The sequence below is a fragment of the Grammomys surdaster genome, unplaced genomic scaffold (genome assembly GCF_004785775.1).
Source record: "Grammomys surdaster isolate TR1022 unplaced genomic scaffold, NIH_TR_1.0 126086, whole genome shotgun sequence".
In the NCBI taxonomy this organism is placed as follows: Eukaryota; Metazoa; Chordata; class Mammalia; order Rodentia; family Muridae; genus Grammomys; species Grammomys surdaster.
Genome location: NW_021620894.1, coordinates 1,957,456 through 1,975,332, shown reverse-complemented (window position 1 = coordinate 1,975,332; position 17,877 = coordinate 1,957,456). Strand labels below are relative to the sequence as shown.

The 17,877-nt window shown below is 34.5% G+C and overlaps 1 protein-coding gene and 1 pseudogene across 1 annotated transcript; one reads left to right on the top strand and one right to left on the bottom strand.

Moving 5' to 3' along the window:
• Positions 1–2,265: 2,265 nt before the first annotated feature.
• On the bottom strand, positions 2,266–3,204 carry LOC114611271 (annotated as a pseudogene).
• Positions 3,205–16,623: 13,419 nt separating this feature from the next.
• Positions 16,624–17,565, top strand: LOC114611143 (olfactory receptor 150-like). Its single transcript, XM_028755791.1, has one exon. It carries the CDS (start codon positions 16,630–16,632, stop codon positions 17,563–17,565), a length of 936 nt encoding a protein of 311 aa, XP_028611624.1. The 5' UTR covers positions 16,624–16,629.
• The last annotated feature ends 312 nt before the right edge of the window (positions 17,566–17,877 follow it).

Genomic DNA, 17,877 nt, shown 5'->3' with positions numbered 1-17,877 from the left:
ATAGTCTCCCCACCTTTGATGTTACCATAATGTGAACTGGTATTCTTTCCACACTAAATATAGTCAATGTAATGCCTACCTCTAACTTTAGCACTTTGGAGGCATAGGCAGATAGACTTCCAAAAGTATTAGATCAGCCTGGTCTACAGAGCTATAAAATGATAACTCCTCCTCTATACACACACACACACACACACTCACAGAGTATCATAAGTAGTTTATTATTTCAACAATGCATATCTTGATCAAAACAACAAGAATTATGTGACAGATATGCTACTTTGCATATTAGTAGTAACTCAACAATATACATATATATATGTATATACATATACATATACATCATATACATATACATATACATATACATATATATATATACATATTATTCACTAGCAGATTCTGAGTCTTGGCCTTAATTCTATGTGAATGCTGAGCACAGTTATTTTTATGCCTTTTCCTTATACCTTTCTAAGTTATTGCCCATTGTTTGTAATATTACTCCTTAATCCAATAAAATATGAAGAAAAACAAGACAATTTTCTTTAATTATATTTGCCACTTAAAACTCCAGTTTCATATAGATTTAATTTCCTAATGCAATCAGAATATGCCAGAAGCTTTCTTTGACACTTCGAAGTGACTGAAGATAGCTATAAAAAAGCACTGACATGACTGCTTGTATATGCTAGACTATGAAGTATCCTTAGTGCCTCAGACATTCAACCAGTGCCTGCCCTTGTCGTTGGAAATTGCTCATCCTCAATACTTGAGCCAAAATTAAACTCTGATTTCCTAATTACCTTTTTCAGAGATGGCCATCATTTGTTTCTTAGATTTTTCTACAGTCCAAACTCTTTTATTTTGTAAAATCTGTTCATAGAATATAATAGCACTTTAACTATAATCTCCCTAATAGATCTCTCAAATCATTTTTAATTTGTGTTGTTTGCTGATCTGTACATGGATACTAAAAACTTACGTATTTTTACTAGAGTTCAAACATAAAAGCGCTTTTCCTAGTCATCTAAAATTAATTTTACATGTTGTTTATATTCTGATTCTAACATTTCTTGAAATTAGCACTTAAATATCAACCTCTCTTAGTCTTTAAACACAATAGCTTACAATTCATGTCATCATTTTTTATACATTTTATTGAAAATTTTGGAAGTAAAGGGATTGGGGAATTGGAAATTGAATTCTTAAAGCAATAGATGGAGAGAGGTAGATAACAACTTTTTAACCAGGTGGCAATTATTATAAAACAGGCATGGTGAATAAAGTATACACTTCATCAGGTATTTGTAGTGAATAAGTTTGGAAAGAAAAAGTAAAATGTAAAAGGCAATGCCCTGCAAATCAGAAATAGTGAAATTGGTTATTGTAATTAATCAGTGCTTATGGATTTATGACAAGTTTTTGTCTGGATTGTTTCACCATGAATTGAAAATAAAATAAATTGAAAAATGAAACAGTAACAAGATATTTATGTTTTCTTTAAAATGCTTAAATTGCACTTTGATAATCTTAGATTTAGTATTTTAAGGATAGTCAGATTTTGCTTTTTTTAAAAAAATAATAATAGTTTAGCATCTATTTATTCCATGAACAATATTATTATAACTTAGGTTATGCTCTAAATACTTTTTAAAAGGCTTAAATATCTTATGTTAGTTGACGATTCCAAATATTTCTGGCTCAAAATTCCTAAAATTCAACAAATTAACAGAGCTATATGTGGAAAAATAATTTATTCATAATATTTGAACATATAACTGGGAAAATTGAATTTCTCTGGAGCCTTCCATTTCAGCTTTATAAAGAAGATATCGTCCAATAAAGGAAGGAATAATCAGAATAGAAACATTCTGTATACTGTAAACACATGTTTCTGAAAGCTGGTACAAGTGAATCCATCTACTTTTTTGACACATTAAGTGACATGGTTGTCAAATATAATTGTTATTCATAGGAAGAGACGGCAAAAATGATCATACTTTTGAATACCTAAATTACTCCACTAGAGTTCTTAATTCACATGTGAAAGAAGAAGAGAAATTATGGCAATGGTAAGGAGAAAAGTCATTATCTATAAGAAAAACAGAAATAAATTATTGAAATGAGATTCAGATTTCTTTCACCTTACAAACAAACAAACAAACAAACAAATAAGCAAAAAATATTATAATGGCCACACAAATGGAACTAATAAAACTGGAATTCTAAGCCTAATAGCTACATGAGAAAGGACACTCTTTCAGATCAACACTGTCTCTTACTCAGGGTCTTTATCAAGGCAATTTTAACATCTTTGTTTCTCAAGCTGTAGATTAAGGGATTCAACAGAGGAACTGTATTGGTGTAAAAGACAGAGGAGATTTTACTTTCATTCATTGACTCAGCAGAAGATGGTTTGAGATACATAAATGCACCTGATTCAAAGAACAGAGAAACTGCAATTATGTGGGAACTGCAGGTGCTGAAGGCCTTGGACCTGCCCTCCTTGGAGCTGATATGAAAGATACTTGAGAGGATGAAGCCATAAGAGATAAAGATGGTGATGCTGGGCACAATGATGTTGATACCTATAACAACAAAAACTTCCAGCTTATTGACATAGGTGCTGGTGCAGGAGAGCTGAAGCAATGGGGGTATGTCACAGAAGTAGTGATTGATGGTGTTGGCACTGCAGAAGGTCAGTCTCAGCATGCATCCTGTGTGAGCCATGGCACTAGCAAATGCCATCATGTAGGAACTATACATAAAGCTCAAACATAGTTTAGGAGACATGACAATAGTATACAAGAGTGGATTACAAATGGCCACATAGCAGTCATAGGCCATTGAAGTCAAAACATAACACTCAGAAGTGGAGAAAAAAACAGAAGAAGAAAAGCTGGGTCATGTATCCTCTATAGGAAATAATGTTTTTCTCTGATATAAAGCTGATCAGCATTTTGAGTGTGAACACAGAAGAGTACCAGAGGTCAACAAGTTAAAGACAAGTTAAAGAGGAAAAAAATACATTGGGGTATGAAGGTGAGAAATCAGTACAATTAAACTAATCAAACCCAGACTTCCCAGCACAGTGAGAACATACATCACTAGAAACAGGATGAAAAGAGAATACTGGAGATCAGGTTTCTTGGTTAATCCCACCAGAATGAATTCAGTCACGGAAGAGCCATTTTCAGAACCCATTCTTCTTTATAAAGAAATCTGTCAGCACAGGCCAAGAGAAATCATGTTAGAGGAAAATACAACTATTACCACAACAGTCTTTGAAACATATAACATATATATCAACAACATAAATTTTTCCTTTAATTGTGCTGTTTCTCTCATTTAAATGCTTTTTTAATTTTCTCTCTCTGTATGTCTGTCTGTCTCTGACTGTCTGTTTGTCTTTCTGTCTCTCTCCCCCCCACACACACACATACACACACTATTATTTAATACCTATTTTGATCATATTTACCCTCTTTTTCTACCTACCCCACTACATAGCTTTTTAATTCTTAATTACGCTCTTTTGTCTTGGTCACATATTATTGTTAGTGGGTCCTGCTGGAAGATGGTTTGCTTACCAGGAGCCATACTCTTAAAGCAAAATGATTCTCCAACCAGCAGCTTACAATTGCTAATAGCTCTTAGCTAAGGGCAGAGCCTTTTGACTCACTCCTCTTTCTATGTTAGGATTTGATCTGGATAGAGCTCACAGAGATCTTGTGCATTTTGTCACAGGTACTTTAAGTTTGTATATGCAAATGCCCTGCTGTGTCCAGAAAACACTTTTTTCTTATATCCATCTGTCCTCTGGCTTTTTACTACCTCTGTCCTCAATTGTCAACAAGATAAGTAACTAAATACAATATCACATTCATCCCACAGATTACTGTCAATGCTTCTCTGTGAAAATATAGAGTATCCAAAGACCAGAAAGAAGAGAGCAGAACCAAGATACAATCACAGTTACCATCATTGGTTTTCCTACTCTTGAATCTCTCCTCATTGATAAGATTGGAGATGTATACCCTGACAGTGTGTGTTGGTCTCTTACACAGGTTAGGCTTTGAGGAAATGAGATCAGCATATTGTTCTAAAGCATAAAGAATAGTTTTAGAAAATTTTAGTTACTCTCATGTGGTAGAAAATATTCATGAATGAAGAATAGTGAAGTTCTGTTCAAAAATAAGGATCTCCTTAAAGCTTTTCTCTATTCTAAGGTTCTAAATGTCTTTGAACAGTCTCCATGTCATACTTTGGGTTGATTTTTATATCAGTCCCACTTGAGTCTCAGTACAGCTCAAAGTAGAAAATAGTGACTGACATATCTTAGTTCTTTGGACTTCAGTCCCAAAGCAATGTGAATTGAATTCAAAACTTCTTACTTACTAAGTAAAAATGTGATGTTTCCTCATTGTCTACCTACTTGTATGGTCCTGGAAGAACAACTTCTTCCTAAAAACATCTCTAGTATATTCAGTTAGTATAGCTAAACTAAAACTCATAACTTATCATAAATTATGGTCATCACAAGTAGCAGAGAAAAATTATCTTCATATTTACCTTTGATAAGTCAGAGTTTCAATGTGCTATTAATGCTATCATGCACTCCCTTATAAGCAGAGTAGCTACTAAATTACACTTCTCTAGAGTATAGTTTTCATGTGTAATAGGGAGATAAGTGGCTTACAGCTTCAACGTGGACCTTCATATGTCATCATTTCCTTATGGGACTGATGTTTCACTCAAGGTATCCTTCACTTGAGGGATTGAACATCCTCCAGGGAGAGTGAAAAAAAATCATTTTTAATTCAGCAAGGAGATGGATCAGGCCGTACAGAATCCTTCATTAACACAGCAACTGAGCAACAATTATGTATTCATCATTTGTGAGTAGTTTCAAAATTAGTCATGGGGTTCTTGCATCCTGGGCTTCCATGAAACTGGCCACACTGCATCTGGTAGGAAAAAGAAGCTACATTCTTACCATGCACTATTAGTGACATAGTAACACAAAATTAGAATGAACACCCTGGGAAAGGGATGTTACACAAATATGTACAACCTGTGCCACATCTTGTTCACAGGTCATCTATAAAATTGTTTTCTTTCCGACCTGTCTCACTGGTTTTTTCAGGAAAACACGGTATAGATTCTAAACACCAAATGCAAGTCGAAAATACAAGTCATCACTGCGCAATATGGAGCCAACCTTAAGTGTGATTGGTATACTCAGTGAACTCTATTGGAGAAAACTTATTTTTCTATGCCCAGAATGTATCAAGAATAGATGACTTCTTGGTTTGGGATGGGAGATTTTATTATCTACATTGCCTTTCAGAGTTGGGATCCTGTCTAGCTTCTTCTGTGCAGCCCTGTGTATGCTGCCACTGTCTCTCTGAGTTCATATGGGCTTCATCCTGTTGTGTCTGGGAGGCCTTCTTTTCTTGCTGTTCTCCATTCCCTCCAGCGCTTATCTCTTTTTGTCTTGCTATACCTAGAACAATATGTGTCCCATTCTTCCTCATTGTCTGGCTCTTAGAATTGTTTTGCCACCTCTTTCCTGATGACCCCTGAGTTTTGAGGGAGGCTATGTGATACAGGTGTTACTTATGAGCATTGCACAGACACAGATTCTCCACATGTTAAACAGTCGTGAGTTCCTGTGTGAACCACCTCCTGCTAAGACAGAAAGCGTCTCTGATGAGACCTAAGAACTGTACTAATCTGTGAGTAAAGAATTTTTAATTTATATGGCAATGTGATTATCTTATCTATTCACCAAAATAATAGTAGGGGTTTACTGCTGGTGCCTGTGAGGTTCCCACCTTGTTTTATGCCAGATTTGTAAGACTAGGAAAGTGTTGTGTATAACAGAACAAGCCTTAAATCCAACCAGAAAATGTTTAGTTACCCCATAAACCTGTTAGTTACCCCGTAAACCATGCCAGTTATTTCACAACTAGGTAAGACTATTGATAGCATTCTGCCTGTGCTAGCTAGTTTTAGGTCAACTTGACATAAGCTAGACTCATATGGGAAATGGGAACCTCAGTTGAGAGAATGCCCTCACCAGATTCAGTTTTAGACACACCTATCATACAATTTCTTGACTGACAATTAATTTGGAAGGGAGCATTCACTGTGGGTGATGTAACCCATGGGCCTGTTATCCAGGGAGTTTTAAGAATGCAGGCTGGGCAAGACAAAAGGAGAAAGTCTGTAAGTAACTTTCCTCCATGGCCTATGTTCTAGTACCTGTCTCCAAGTTCCTGCCTTGACTTTTCTAGATGACAGAGTTATAAGCTGTAAGATGAAAGATTTGGTCATGGTGTTTAGCACAGCAATACCCTAACTATTAAGACAGTCCACAGGCCACTTACACAGTGCATCCTGAAACTATGAAAGTTAGGCTGTAGGAAGAAAAATTTTGGTTACTATTGGCTTTATTTCTCCATGTTTTTATATCAAAATGTGTGTTGTTTTCATCAAGTTCAACGAAGAGAAATGGCAATAGATGCGATATTTGTAGGGGTTTAAAGTACAGTTTTAAAACACCGTTTTCAAAGTAAATGATTCAGTTTATTACTTTGTAGAACAACCTTGGTTTTCAGCATCTTATCTAAGAATGACCACCTGTGGGAAAATAAGCCACAGTGGTGGAGTCCCGGAGGCTTTCCAAGTGGCAAGTCCCGCAAACAGGAGAAAGTCTAAGGTTCCCGAGGCTGGGGGCTTTGGTGTTGGCAGGCCCCAATGACATGAGGAAGTCCTTGATTCCAATAGGATTTATTTTCCTGATGGATGATAGATGGATCTGGATGTACCCCTCCCCCCTAGAAACTCAGGGCAGACCTGAGTTAAATAGGGAGGGAGAAAGGAGGAGGGTCTGGGGAAGAATCCTTAATTGGCTCCACCCTCTGGTCTTCATTAGTATGTAAATCTCTCTAGGGCCCGAGGCCTGTAGTCACACCCTCCACCTGTGCACTTTGGGAGGGACTGTAATGGTCTATGTGACTGAACAATGTAGGTTCAAGGAGACTAGACTGCATGTCAGGCTCCTGGGTTCTGGGGACATGGCTGAACACCTGCCATTTCTCCCTTGGAGTCTCAGGGTTCCAGGCCCATGTCCATCCAAGAACCAAGATACCCTTATTCCCACAATCACTAAATCAAATAATGTGTTAATTTACCCTTTTGCTTTCTCACAGTATATTTCAAGCTTTAGCTTCTATATTTAGTTCTAGGATTCACCTTGAACTACTTTTTGGTGTTTGTATGAAGGAAAAAAAAAGGCTTATGTATTATTGACAAGTAGCTATTTCCTTATCTTTCTATCCATTTGCTGAAGAAAATCTATATCCACTGAAGTGTGAAGAAACCCTTGCACCAATCTAATTCTACCTAAAAGTAAGTTAATTTCTAGGTGGCAGATTATGCTCCATTAATCTGTATACCTGTATTAATGACAATATTACATTATTACTGTAACACTGGGTCAAGTTTGAATCAGAGAAGTGAGACAATGAAAGATAATTACAGTTATTTAAGCTTCTTTCAAATTTCTGGACTCCATACATACTTGCAAGGATCTCCTGCTCCAGAGGTAAGAAACTAGAGAACAGAGCTTGGATTGTGATAGGGATTGAACTGAATTTGAAGCTCAACTTAGCAAGTATTACAAATTGATTATGTTTAATCGTTTGATTCATAATATAAAAGGTTTTTATTTACATAAGTCTTTAATCTTTCCTTAAGGCATAATAATGTTTAAATGTGCTTTCTTATATTCTTTTTAAATTATTCATAAATATCTAATCACTTTTCATAATTTTCAGAGGCGTTGCATGATTGTTGCGTTTTCCTCCTGATCTTCTTGACATTAATACTAATAATTCTAATTAGTTTCCTCTAGATTACATAGAATGTTTACATACAAGATTATGATGTACGTAAGTTTAAACGTTTTCTTACTAGCTTTACAGTTAGATATATTTAATTGCTTTTTTTTTTTTTTGCTTAGTTTTTCTCTAGAACTTCTGCTGCAGCATTACATACAATTGCAGGGAGTGTTCATCTGGCTTTGCACACAATTTATATCAAAAGTTTTCCATTTCTTCACCATCAATTAAAGTAATAGCTGTGCAGTTTGACAGATGCCATGGGAGAAAATACTCTTCTATAGAAAAATTAGGAGTCTTATAGTTAATGCAGGATAAGTTTTGCAAACTCCCCTCAAATTGTATGTGTTCATTGGTACTCATGAAGAGATGTGAACACAGAATATTAAAATAAAAGAATGGAGTTCTCTCAGAAACAACAATAAATGTCCAATCAAGATTATTATTGATGTTTGGATTTGGGGAGTGGAGAGATTAGATTCACTTGTTCATATTGACATAGAAAAAAATCTGATGTACCTCAGAAGTCATACACTCTAGATATATGTTGTAATTCTTCAGATCCATTTTATGTTTAGTTTTATTTTAGGAATATGGCCTTTCTCTGAAATTCCTTTTTCTTATGTGTGGGATTAGATATATATTTGTGTCAGTGTCTTTTGATATTTTTGATATTTTATGCACTGATTTTTAATTACATGAATCGTTAAGTATTTCTGAAAGTTTTATCTCTACAATAAGTAATTTTATCAAAAACGAATATGTAAAAATATAACCACTTTTCCTACTGAGTGTACAGACAGAATTGTATTAGGGAATATAGTGACATAAGAGAGATAATATGGTATTTATTCAAAATTATATTGTAGAATACTCACAATTGCAAACATTTTGTACTTTATTACATAGTCATACAAAATTTCTTACTCATGCTTTACTGTGTCAGTACTCTGTTTTTATGATATTTATATTCTCATTTTCCCATTTTACATAATTCATGCATTCCCCGAAACTTTATTAAAAGTTTCTGATATGATATTCTTTGTAAATGTATTCATTTAAGATTGTTTTTTCACATAGAAAAGTTAACACTTCTGAATTGTTTTTCTGTTAGTAAATGACAAGAAAACATCACAGTCTAGGCTAGCTATCTGTTCTAGGAGAAAAGCAAAGTTTTGGTGTGCAGGGAAGAAACTTTTAGGTAGTAACTTTCCCTTTTAGCCTTTCTTACACTGAACTCTCATATGGAGCTTTAAGAACAGAAAAGAGAAAACCTTGGTTTTACTGAAGCATCAATGTCCTCTTAGAATCTGAGATGAGATCGATGGCAATGTTCATCTAGTGTACACATTCTGTGACTTTTCCTCTTGTGGGTAACAGCAACTTCATGAATTTTCTCTCCTGTTTTTAGAGAGGCTTCTCTGATGCTTTATGGACACATGTGTTAGAGAGCTCTTGCTGTATAATTGGTGTTGACTGAGTTCTTTCTGATTCCTGTATACCCAAAGGCTTCAAGAATTGCACTAAGGAGGCTAACACAGACCTCTCAAAATGATGACTTGTGTTCGCTGTTGTGTTGCCCGTGTCCACAGTTATAGCATGAGGCTGCAGACTCCTCCTTACAGAGCATTAGCACCAAAGCCTAAACAAGGATGCACCCCACATGCAATAGCAGCCATCTTTCCAATAACAACCTAAAGCAGTGTTGGAACTTCCAGCAGCTTGCCCTGGCATACATAATTGAATTATCTCACCCTCATGTCACTTCTACCTCACTGTAGAACATCAGAACTTGCAATGAAAGACAGACTGTTCCTCTTTAATATGTAGACTACTAATTTCTACTAATTAAAGACTTCTGTTCATCATATTCCCCTCACCATCTGACAATGTCCATATTCGAGTACCTAATAACATTCACTTTTTAATGTTATGTGATATGTGTATGACTCATCAAATGCCCTTTAACCATAACATGTGTAATCATAAGTTTGAATGATTAAAATCCATGAGAGAGTGTGTTCTATCAGAAAGAACTTTGTATATTGTATCTAGAATATAATATTTTAATCTAGTATTTTATTTATGGACACAAATGGTACTAAATGTGATTAAATAATTATGTTATGCAAAATAGTATGCGTAATATTTTGATAACTAGAAAAGACTTCCATCATGTTGCATGGGGAAGTCTCTAGAATCTTATCAACTCTGAGTTCATTTATGTAGTCCTGTCTTTATTCCAGAGGCTTATCCACATAGGAAAATATACTTGACTCTGCCCACTCCAGCATTTTAGGGACAAGCACATGTTTAGTTATTATGTATGTCCCAGGACACATGGTTATAGGTAGGCCCACTACTACATCAACATGGACTGTAGTAACAGTGCTTCATCTCAGGGTTAAATGTGCCTTAAAGCTGAGTTTTGTATTGGATCACATGTCTAATTCCAAGGTTTGGTCATTATTAATGAAAAATGTGTATCCTGATTTATTCTGTTATTATGGGTTTGTTTTTTTAATTATAATGAGTAGATTTCATCTATTGGAAAAATAGTCTTCACAAAGTAGTCATTACATCCAACAATTTAAAATAACCCAAAGCAAATTAATTTAAAATTTTATTGCAATTATCTTAAAATTATGTCAATGAAGACTGATTAAAATATTATGCATAATTTACTTTAAATATAATTTGAAAATAATTTTCCATTGTTTCCCAATGTTATTTTCCAATTTTTGAAGTGTTAAATTAACCTCCATAGTCTTATTAGGAAAGTCCCATGGTCCATGGTGATATTTCTTGCCATTTGCAATGACATATATAGATCTCAATAGACATGGGAGGCATCGTGTTCAATCAAATAAATCTTTCTCTAAAGGAAATTAACTTCATGATACCACTCATATAAGATGTCTAAAATAGTAAATCTTATGGACAAAAAACAAACAATGGCTCTAAGCCAAGGCAGTGGGAAATATGCAGTGCATCCATGAATATATAGTTGTCATTGAGAATATGAAAATAGTCTAAGTGTCAGTTGTACCTATGATTGAGAATACAGTGTGCTATAGGGAAAGAATTATCTTATCATAAATAAATCAGAAAGCCAACAAACAAAAAAGAAATAATAAAAGAGATAGAAAAGAATGGGTAAGCTCATTATTCTAATTGCTCCCATTCATTTGAAGAAAAAGCATTTAGGTAAATAATCTGAAGTCTTTCTGTGCTATATGTCTGTCTTCTACTCCTACAGATTTACATAAACCACTGGATTCATAGGTATAAATTTTTATTTTTTTACTACATATATATGTATATTTTGTAAATGTATGTGCTTCAGGTTGGCTACTGCAAGCCTCGTTCAATCATATCTATGTCCCTCTTACAATCTCAAACATTTTGTTTCAGCATTTCATGTCCTCTATCACAAAAGCATGATCCAATCATCTTGAGTAGGTGGCATGTGTATATGTTCACCTTCTACAGAGACATGATTTCAATCATGTATTAATAATTTATGTGTGTGTTTAGAATGAGCTAAGCATCAGAGATACAGACATTTTATGTTTTAAGTTTCCCCCTTATCATTTACCTCATCAGCCATGTTGCTCATCTTTGACTACACAATTCAAGAAAATTAATTACTGTATTTCATTTTGCTTTATTTTCTTGGTGCATTTCTAGTGGCTTGTTAAATTATATTCAGGATTTCTATCCTGTATCATTATCGAAAGAAAGCAATTTCAGTAGTAATTTGTTATCTTTTCTAAAATATTTACAGAAGTTCGCTATGTGTTTTTGCTGAATCACCATTTAATTACAGATTTACTTAAGTCAACAGGTTGTCTTCCAGACTATTACTAGAGATCCTTTAAGAAATGTTGAAAACAGTCAACAGACATGAAAGGAATACCATCTAATAACAATTACAAATCATTATTTCACAACACCTTAAATTTGGTGAGACATATTGACATGGCTTCAAATGTTTTACTCCTTACTTTTAGCTTGAGTGTCAGTGTCATATATGGTTCAAAAGGACTTGTCTACCAGGGATTAATTTTTAGACTGAACCTAAAGTTTACTACTATTTCCCAACAGAGAGAATCACACACCAGGGAGATAAGAATGTCACACAGGGAATGGAAGATAAAATTTTAATTGCTCTTAGCTTCCCCTATCACTCTCTAGGCAGTTCATACAACAATAGGAAGTCTGGAGAGAATATATATATATATATATATATATATATTTGTTTATGGCACCTCTTTTTTTAAACCATCAATACTGCCTTAACTTTAGTCTCCAAATTTGAGAAAATAGAACATGAATCAGGGCAGTCACTTTATAATATGTGTATTAGTTACAATTGATCTCCATGTCTTGATCCTCTGAGTCAACAAGATTGGGGCGATTTCATCTCAAGTATCAGGACCTACTACAGAAGTACTTCATGAGAAGGTCGCTGGCTCTAAAGCTCACACAGAACTGGGAGAGAAGCTTCCCTGTAGAGAAAAGGTGAGCACTTGGATTCAGTTTCCCCTAGCACCATTCCATCTTGAAATGAGACAGAGAGTCTGAGATCCAGTCTCTAGACAATTTAGAAAAGTATCAGAGAATGATCACTCATGTTTTGAAGATATGTGTCAGAAGGAAAGAAAAGAATTATATTTAAACCTAGTATTTTTCATGTATGCTTAATAGATGGGCATGATGCTAATACAAATTCTATCTAATTGGCTTTACTATCTTCTCTGAGGCAACATAATTCATTCAATCACCATGTGTGTTAATGGTCAAGCAGATGCTGACCAGTATCTTTAAGTAGATTATAACTAACTTTAATATAAATTCTCAATTTTCCTGGATAGGTTTACCTTATAATGCTCTATTTAATTGACACCTTCAAATCACTGAAGAACTTCTAATCTTATGGTCCTATCTATTCCATCATTTAGACATCTTTTTTGTTTTAATCAAACATTGAAATCCTTGGTGCATTTTGATGATTGTTATAGATCCATAATATTAAACTATTTTCCATAATATTGAACTATTAGTTTAATATTCACTTTGAATACTATGCAATCAAGCAATCTACCTCCATTTTCCCTTCAAGACTGAAACAGTCCAAGGAGTGGCAGCTCTGTGCTATTCCTGTCACTATACTTAACACCGAAAACATCATTTTAGTTTATCACTATTGAATGGGTTTTAGTATCACATTCACATCCATACAATAACTTCTTTGTGCAGTTATCAACCTGCAAGTATTGATTATTATTTTTATAACTGTTATAATATTTTGCATTTGATTATCAGCTAACCTCTTGATAAAACACTTTTAAAGACAAACTTCTAAGTTAATAAATAATTTTAAATGTTCTCGGTGTTTACACAACAATGAGATATGTTTCTCTGCTTTCATATACAAGATATAACTGTGAAATCCTCACGGGATGATTGTAAAGACTAAGGAAACATTTTGATAAGGTAATGCAGAATTATTTTAATAATTTATAGATGAGTCTGTTAAAATCCAATAAACATTTTAAGTCTAGATATGGCTTAGTGATTTCATGGTTGTTTTCATGTGGCATTACTAATATTTTTTTTGAAAAGAACACAATTTTATCTCATTCTCCAAAGGAAATTTTATAGCAGAAATCAACACAGACAAATTTGGAATACAATATTCAAAGTTAGCTAAATCAGACACAAAAAGGAAAGCACTGAATTTATGATATCATATTAAACTTCAGAGCAATTAGTCAGTTGGGATGGGCCAGACACCCATGGCTAGTGCAATGTCTACAGTGACACAGCAAGTTTTGGTGGAACTTGTGTTTTAAGAACCTTTGTTTTCTAGCACATCCTAGTCAGAGGTTGAGAACAAAGAAAACTAGGCAAGTGGCCAGTAAAATCAGTGGAAATTGTGAAAGCACATGCTTTAGTATGAGTCATGATATTCTTTGTGCTGGAACGATAAAATACTACATAGTACAATGATTAGTGACCCAAAGTTGATTGGGTTCAAGTCTGTAAACCTCGGAAGTTGAAAGAACAGGAACCTCCTCTGACCTGGTGCTTAATTGATGATTGTGTTTCATGACTTTTCTCAGGTAAAAGACACAGAAGAAAAGCTCAAGGTTATGTGTCTACCTTCTGTCCTTAAATCCTGTTGTATTGAGAGTATTCGTTTATTTCAAAGTTTGGATTAGAGGGATAAACACAACCTGTGATAGTATGAATTAATGAATGAACACAACAGTGGAGTGTGGGACAAAGAGATACTCCAACGTTGAGAAAACCTGAGTATTTGGTATAAATTATGAGGAATACACACAGTTGACATAGATGAGTAGGGCTTGCAGGCAGGTAGAAAGGTACAAGGATATGCTGGAATCGTTCTTCTGGTCAGGCTATTTTCGTGGTCTAATTTGATGTTAAGTTTTTTTAAACACATACACAATAGTGTGGCATATTATAAAATTTGCCTTCTTCAATGTAATTCAGTGTTTTAATATATCTGTTAAATTTCACAATCCCCACCATGTTCTCTTGTAGAACGTTTTCATCTCCATCCTAAATAAAACTCTATGAGCAGTGACATCAGTACCTCCCTCACCATCCCACAGTACCTTGAAGACACTGAGCTTCTCTCTGTCTGTATTATTGCCTATTGTTGATACTTTATAAAATAGACCCTGGCAATCTATTGTCTTACATTCTTGGTCCCTTTCACTTACAGTGCTTCAAGCTCTTCAGAGACTCAATCTATTCAAGGACTTTAAGCCTTGTTATTGCAGAATAGTGTTCCATTTTATGGAAAAAGTATACCTTGACTGTTCACTCATGAGTGGATAAACATCTGGGTTTTTCTTCAAATTTATCTTATCGTGAGTTCATAATCATTACTGTACAAATTTTTGGGTGAATGTATGTTTTCAATTCTTGTGGGCATGTCATTACACTGAAATTTCTGGGATACATGATAACATCACAGTTTATATTTTGAAATATTTTAAATTGTATTCCAGTCTGTAATATTTTAAAATACCACCAAAATATATGAAAATTCTAATCTATTTAAATCCTTGTAATATTACAGGTTTAATTGCAATCATCCTGATCAGTGTGAAGCATTATTTCACTGTATATTTGAGTTGAGTTTTCTTAATAATGACTGATAAAGAACAGTGTTTCCAGTGCTTATTGGCTAAGTGTGAATCTCTAATAGAAGAATGACTATTCCCATATTTTTGATATTATAAATAGCATCATTTGACCTTTTTATTGTTAAACCACACTAGTTTTATTGTGCACTATCAAAAAATGTTTCCCATGTTTAATCTTTTCTCCATGCTGTATGTCATGTTTCCAGACTTTATGTAATATTCATTTCACTAATACATACAAAATGACAGGATCTAATCTTAGCACCTTATCTAGAAAAGATTAACAATTTCAAATTGGTAAAATTTCAGTCATTTCCCCCTCACTGCTGATATACTTTTATATTCTATATTTACTTCCAGTGGACCATTTTGAGTTAGTTTGACTGAAGGGCTGGAGAGTTACATATTAACAACAATTACCTCATATCACATGATTAAAAGGTAATTCTGCATTGTCTTATCATAAAGCCCTTACACCCAAAGCTTATAGTTACAAGTTTGCTTCTGGGATGTTAAATGTGATATATTGACTGCACATCTACACATATGACACTACTATACCATGCAAACTACTAAAGCATTACACTGAGATTCAAGATGGCAGAGGACAAGATTTTTCATTCTGCCATTTCAGGTTATTTCTCATTTTCTTGGATCACATAGTATTCATGAATATAAATTTATGGGGTTAATACTTCATGTGCAAGCAAATTTAAAAGAAAACTAGGAAGGTGATAGCGATTTCACTGAGTTCAGAAATTGACTGAGAAAATATGTCCATTGTCACAAAGATTTTCATTGACTCATGAGTATGGATGAATTTTTTTCTATATGTCATAAATTCTTTTCCCTAGAAATTTACAATTCTAAATGCAATGTCTAATATTCCTGCCATTTAATGTACATATGAGCAAATTATGATTTTATTATGTTATTAATGAATTTAATAGTTGTTGAGTTTGACTTTTAATCTTCTGTTCTAAAATTTCCTGAGCACATAAATGCTTTTTAAAAATTTCTTCACATATTAATTGGAATTTTCTATACTGAATATTACATTACTAAGATGATGAAATAGTCTCATTTCTTACTTTATAATTAAAGGAGCTTTATTTTCAGTGTATTTTATTTTACATTCCCAATCTGGAAACTACACTAAAACATTGAATAGATATGTCAAAAATTTGTTTCATTTATTAATTTATGGTAAATGTTTTCCATGAATATTGTTTGAGAGGTCCCTGATTGTGCTGATATTTTGATATAAAGCAGAATCTACAAGATAGGCATGAAGTTCTATAAAACTCCATTAAATTTATTATATTTGTTGGATGTTCATGGAACACGAATAGATGATACGTTAGATATGTATTTGTATGTCACATGTTAAAATCTTGAACTGTTAACATATATGAAGAGCTGTTGGAAACAGGAAAAAACAGAATGAAAAACTTGAATTCAATGTCACACATCAAGAGCAGAGAGATAAACAACATCTTTTTTTTTTCTTACTTCCTACATTAAACATCCAGGTGCAAATGGCAGATAGAAATTCCTCTACAGTGACTGAGTTCATCCTTGCTGGGTTAACAGACAAACCGGGACTGCAGCTGCCCCTGTTTCTCCTCTTCCTTGGAATCTACCTGTTTACAGTGCTGGGGAACCTGGGCATGATCATTCTGATCCTTCTCAGCTCCCACCTGCACACCCCCATGTACTTCTTCCTCAGCAGCCTGTCCTTCATTGACCTCTGTTACTCCACTGTTATTACCCCCAAAATGCTGGTCAACTTTGTGGCGAAGAAGAATGCCATCTCCTATCAAGAATGTATGACTCAGCTCTACTTCTTCCTTGCTTTTGTTATATCTGAGTGTCACATGTTGGCTGCAATGGCATATGACCGCTATGCTGCCATTTGCAATCCCTTGCTCTACAATGTCACCATGTCTTACCAAGTCTGTTCCTGGATGGTAGGTGGAGTGTATGGCATGGGCTTCATTGGTGCAGCAGTTCATACTCTCTGCATGCTAAGAGTGGTTTTCTGTAAGGCTAATATAATAAACCATTACTTCTGTGATCTTTTCCCATTGATGGAGCTTGCCTGTTCCAGTACTTATATCAATGAGGTAGTACTCCTTTGTCTCAGTGCTTTCAATATCTTTATTCCAACCCTGACCATCCTGGGTTCCTACATCTTCATCATCGCTAGCATCCTCTGGATCAAATCCACTGATGGCAGATTCAAAGCTTTCAGTACATGTAGCTCCCACTTCTCTGCCGTTTCTGTCTTCTTTGGTTCCTTGGCATTCATGTACCTACAGCCCTTCTCTGTCAGCTCCAAAGATAAAGGCAAAGTGTCCTCTGTGTTTTACACTACTATTGTGCCCATGCTGAACCCCATGATCTATAGCCTGAGGAATAAGGATGTTAAACTTGCTCTAAATAAGTTATTTCAAAAGAAGTTCCATGTGTAGAGTATTTACCTTCAAATAACTTACAAATCACAACCAATAAATTTTATTTTCTAACCTTATATAATTAGACTCCTTCTACCTTAGAAGTTCCTTAGAAACTTCTAGACATCATGAGTCCTGTGAACTTCAAAGTCTTTAAACATGTTTCATTAAGTACATAAGCGTGTAGACTTAAGTAACACATGGTATTCCTGCTCACTGTATTAAACTGGGTACAGCACGAAAACATTTATTCTTCCCAGCACAAACTTTCTCTCTCTCTCTCCTCTCTCTCTCTCTCTCTCTCTCTCTCTCTCTCTCTCTCTCTCTCTC

What these genes read in the sequence shown, in the direction of transcription:
- LOC114611143 (XM_028755791.1), top strand. Translation starts at nt 16,630, where the DNA reads ATGGCAGATAGAAATTCCTCTACAGTGACTGAGTTCATCCTTGCTGGG.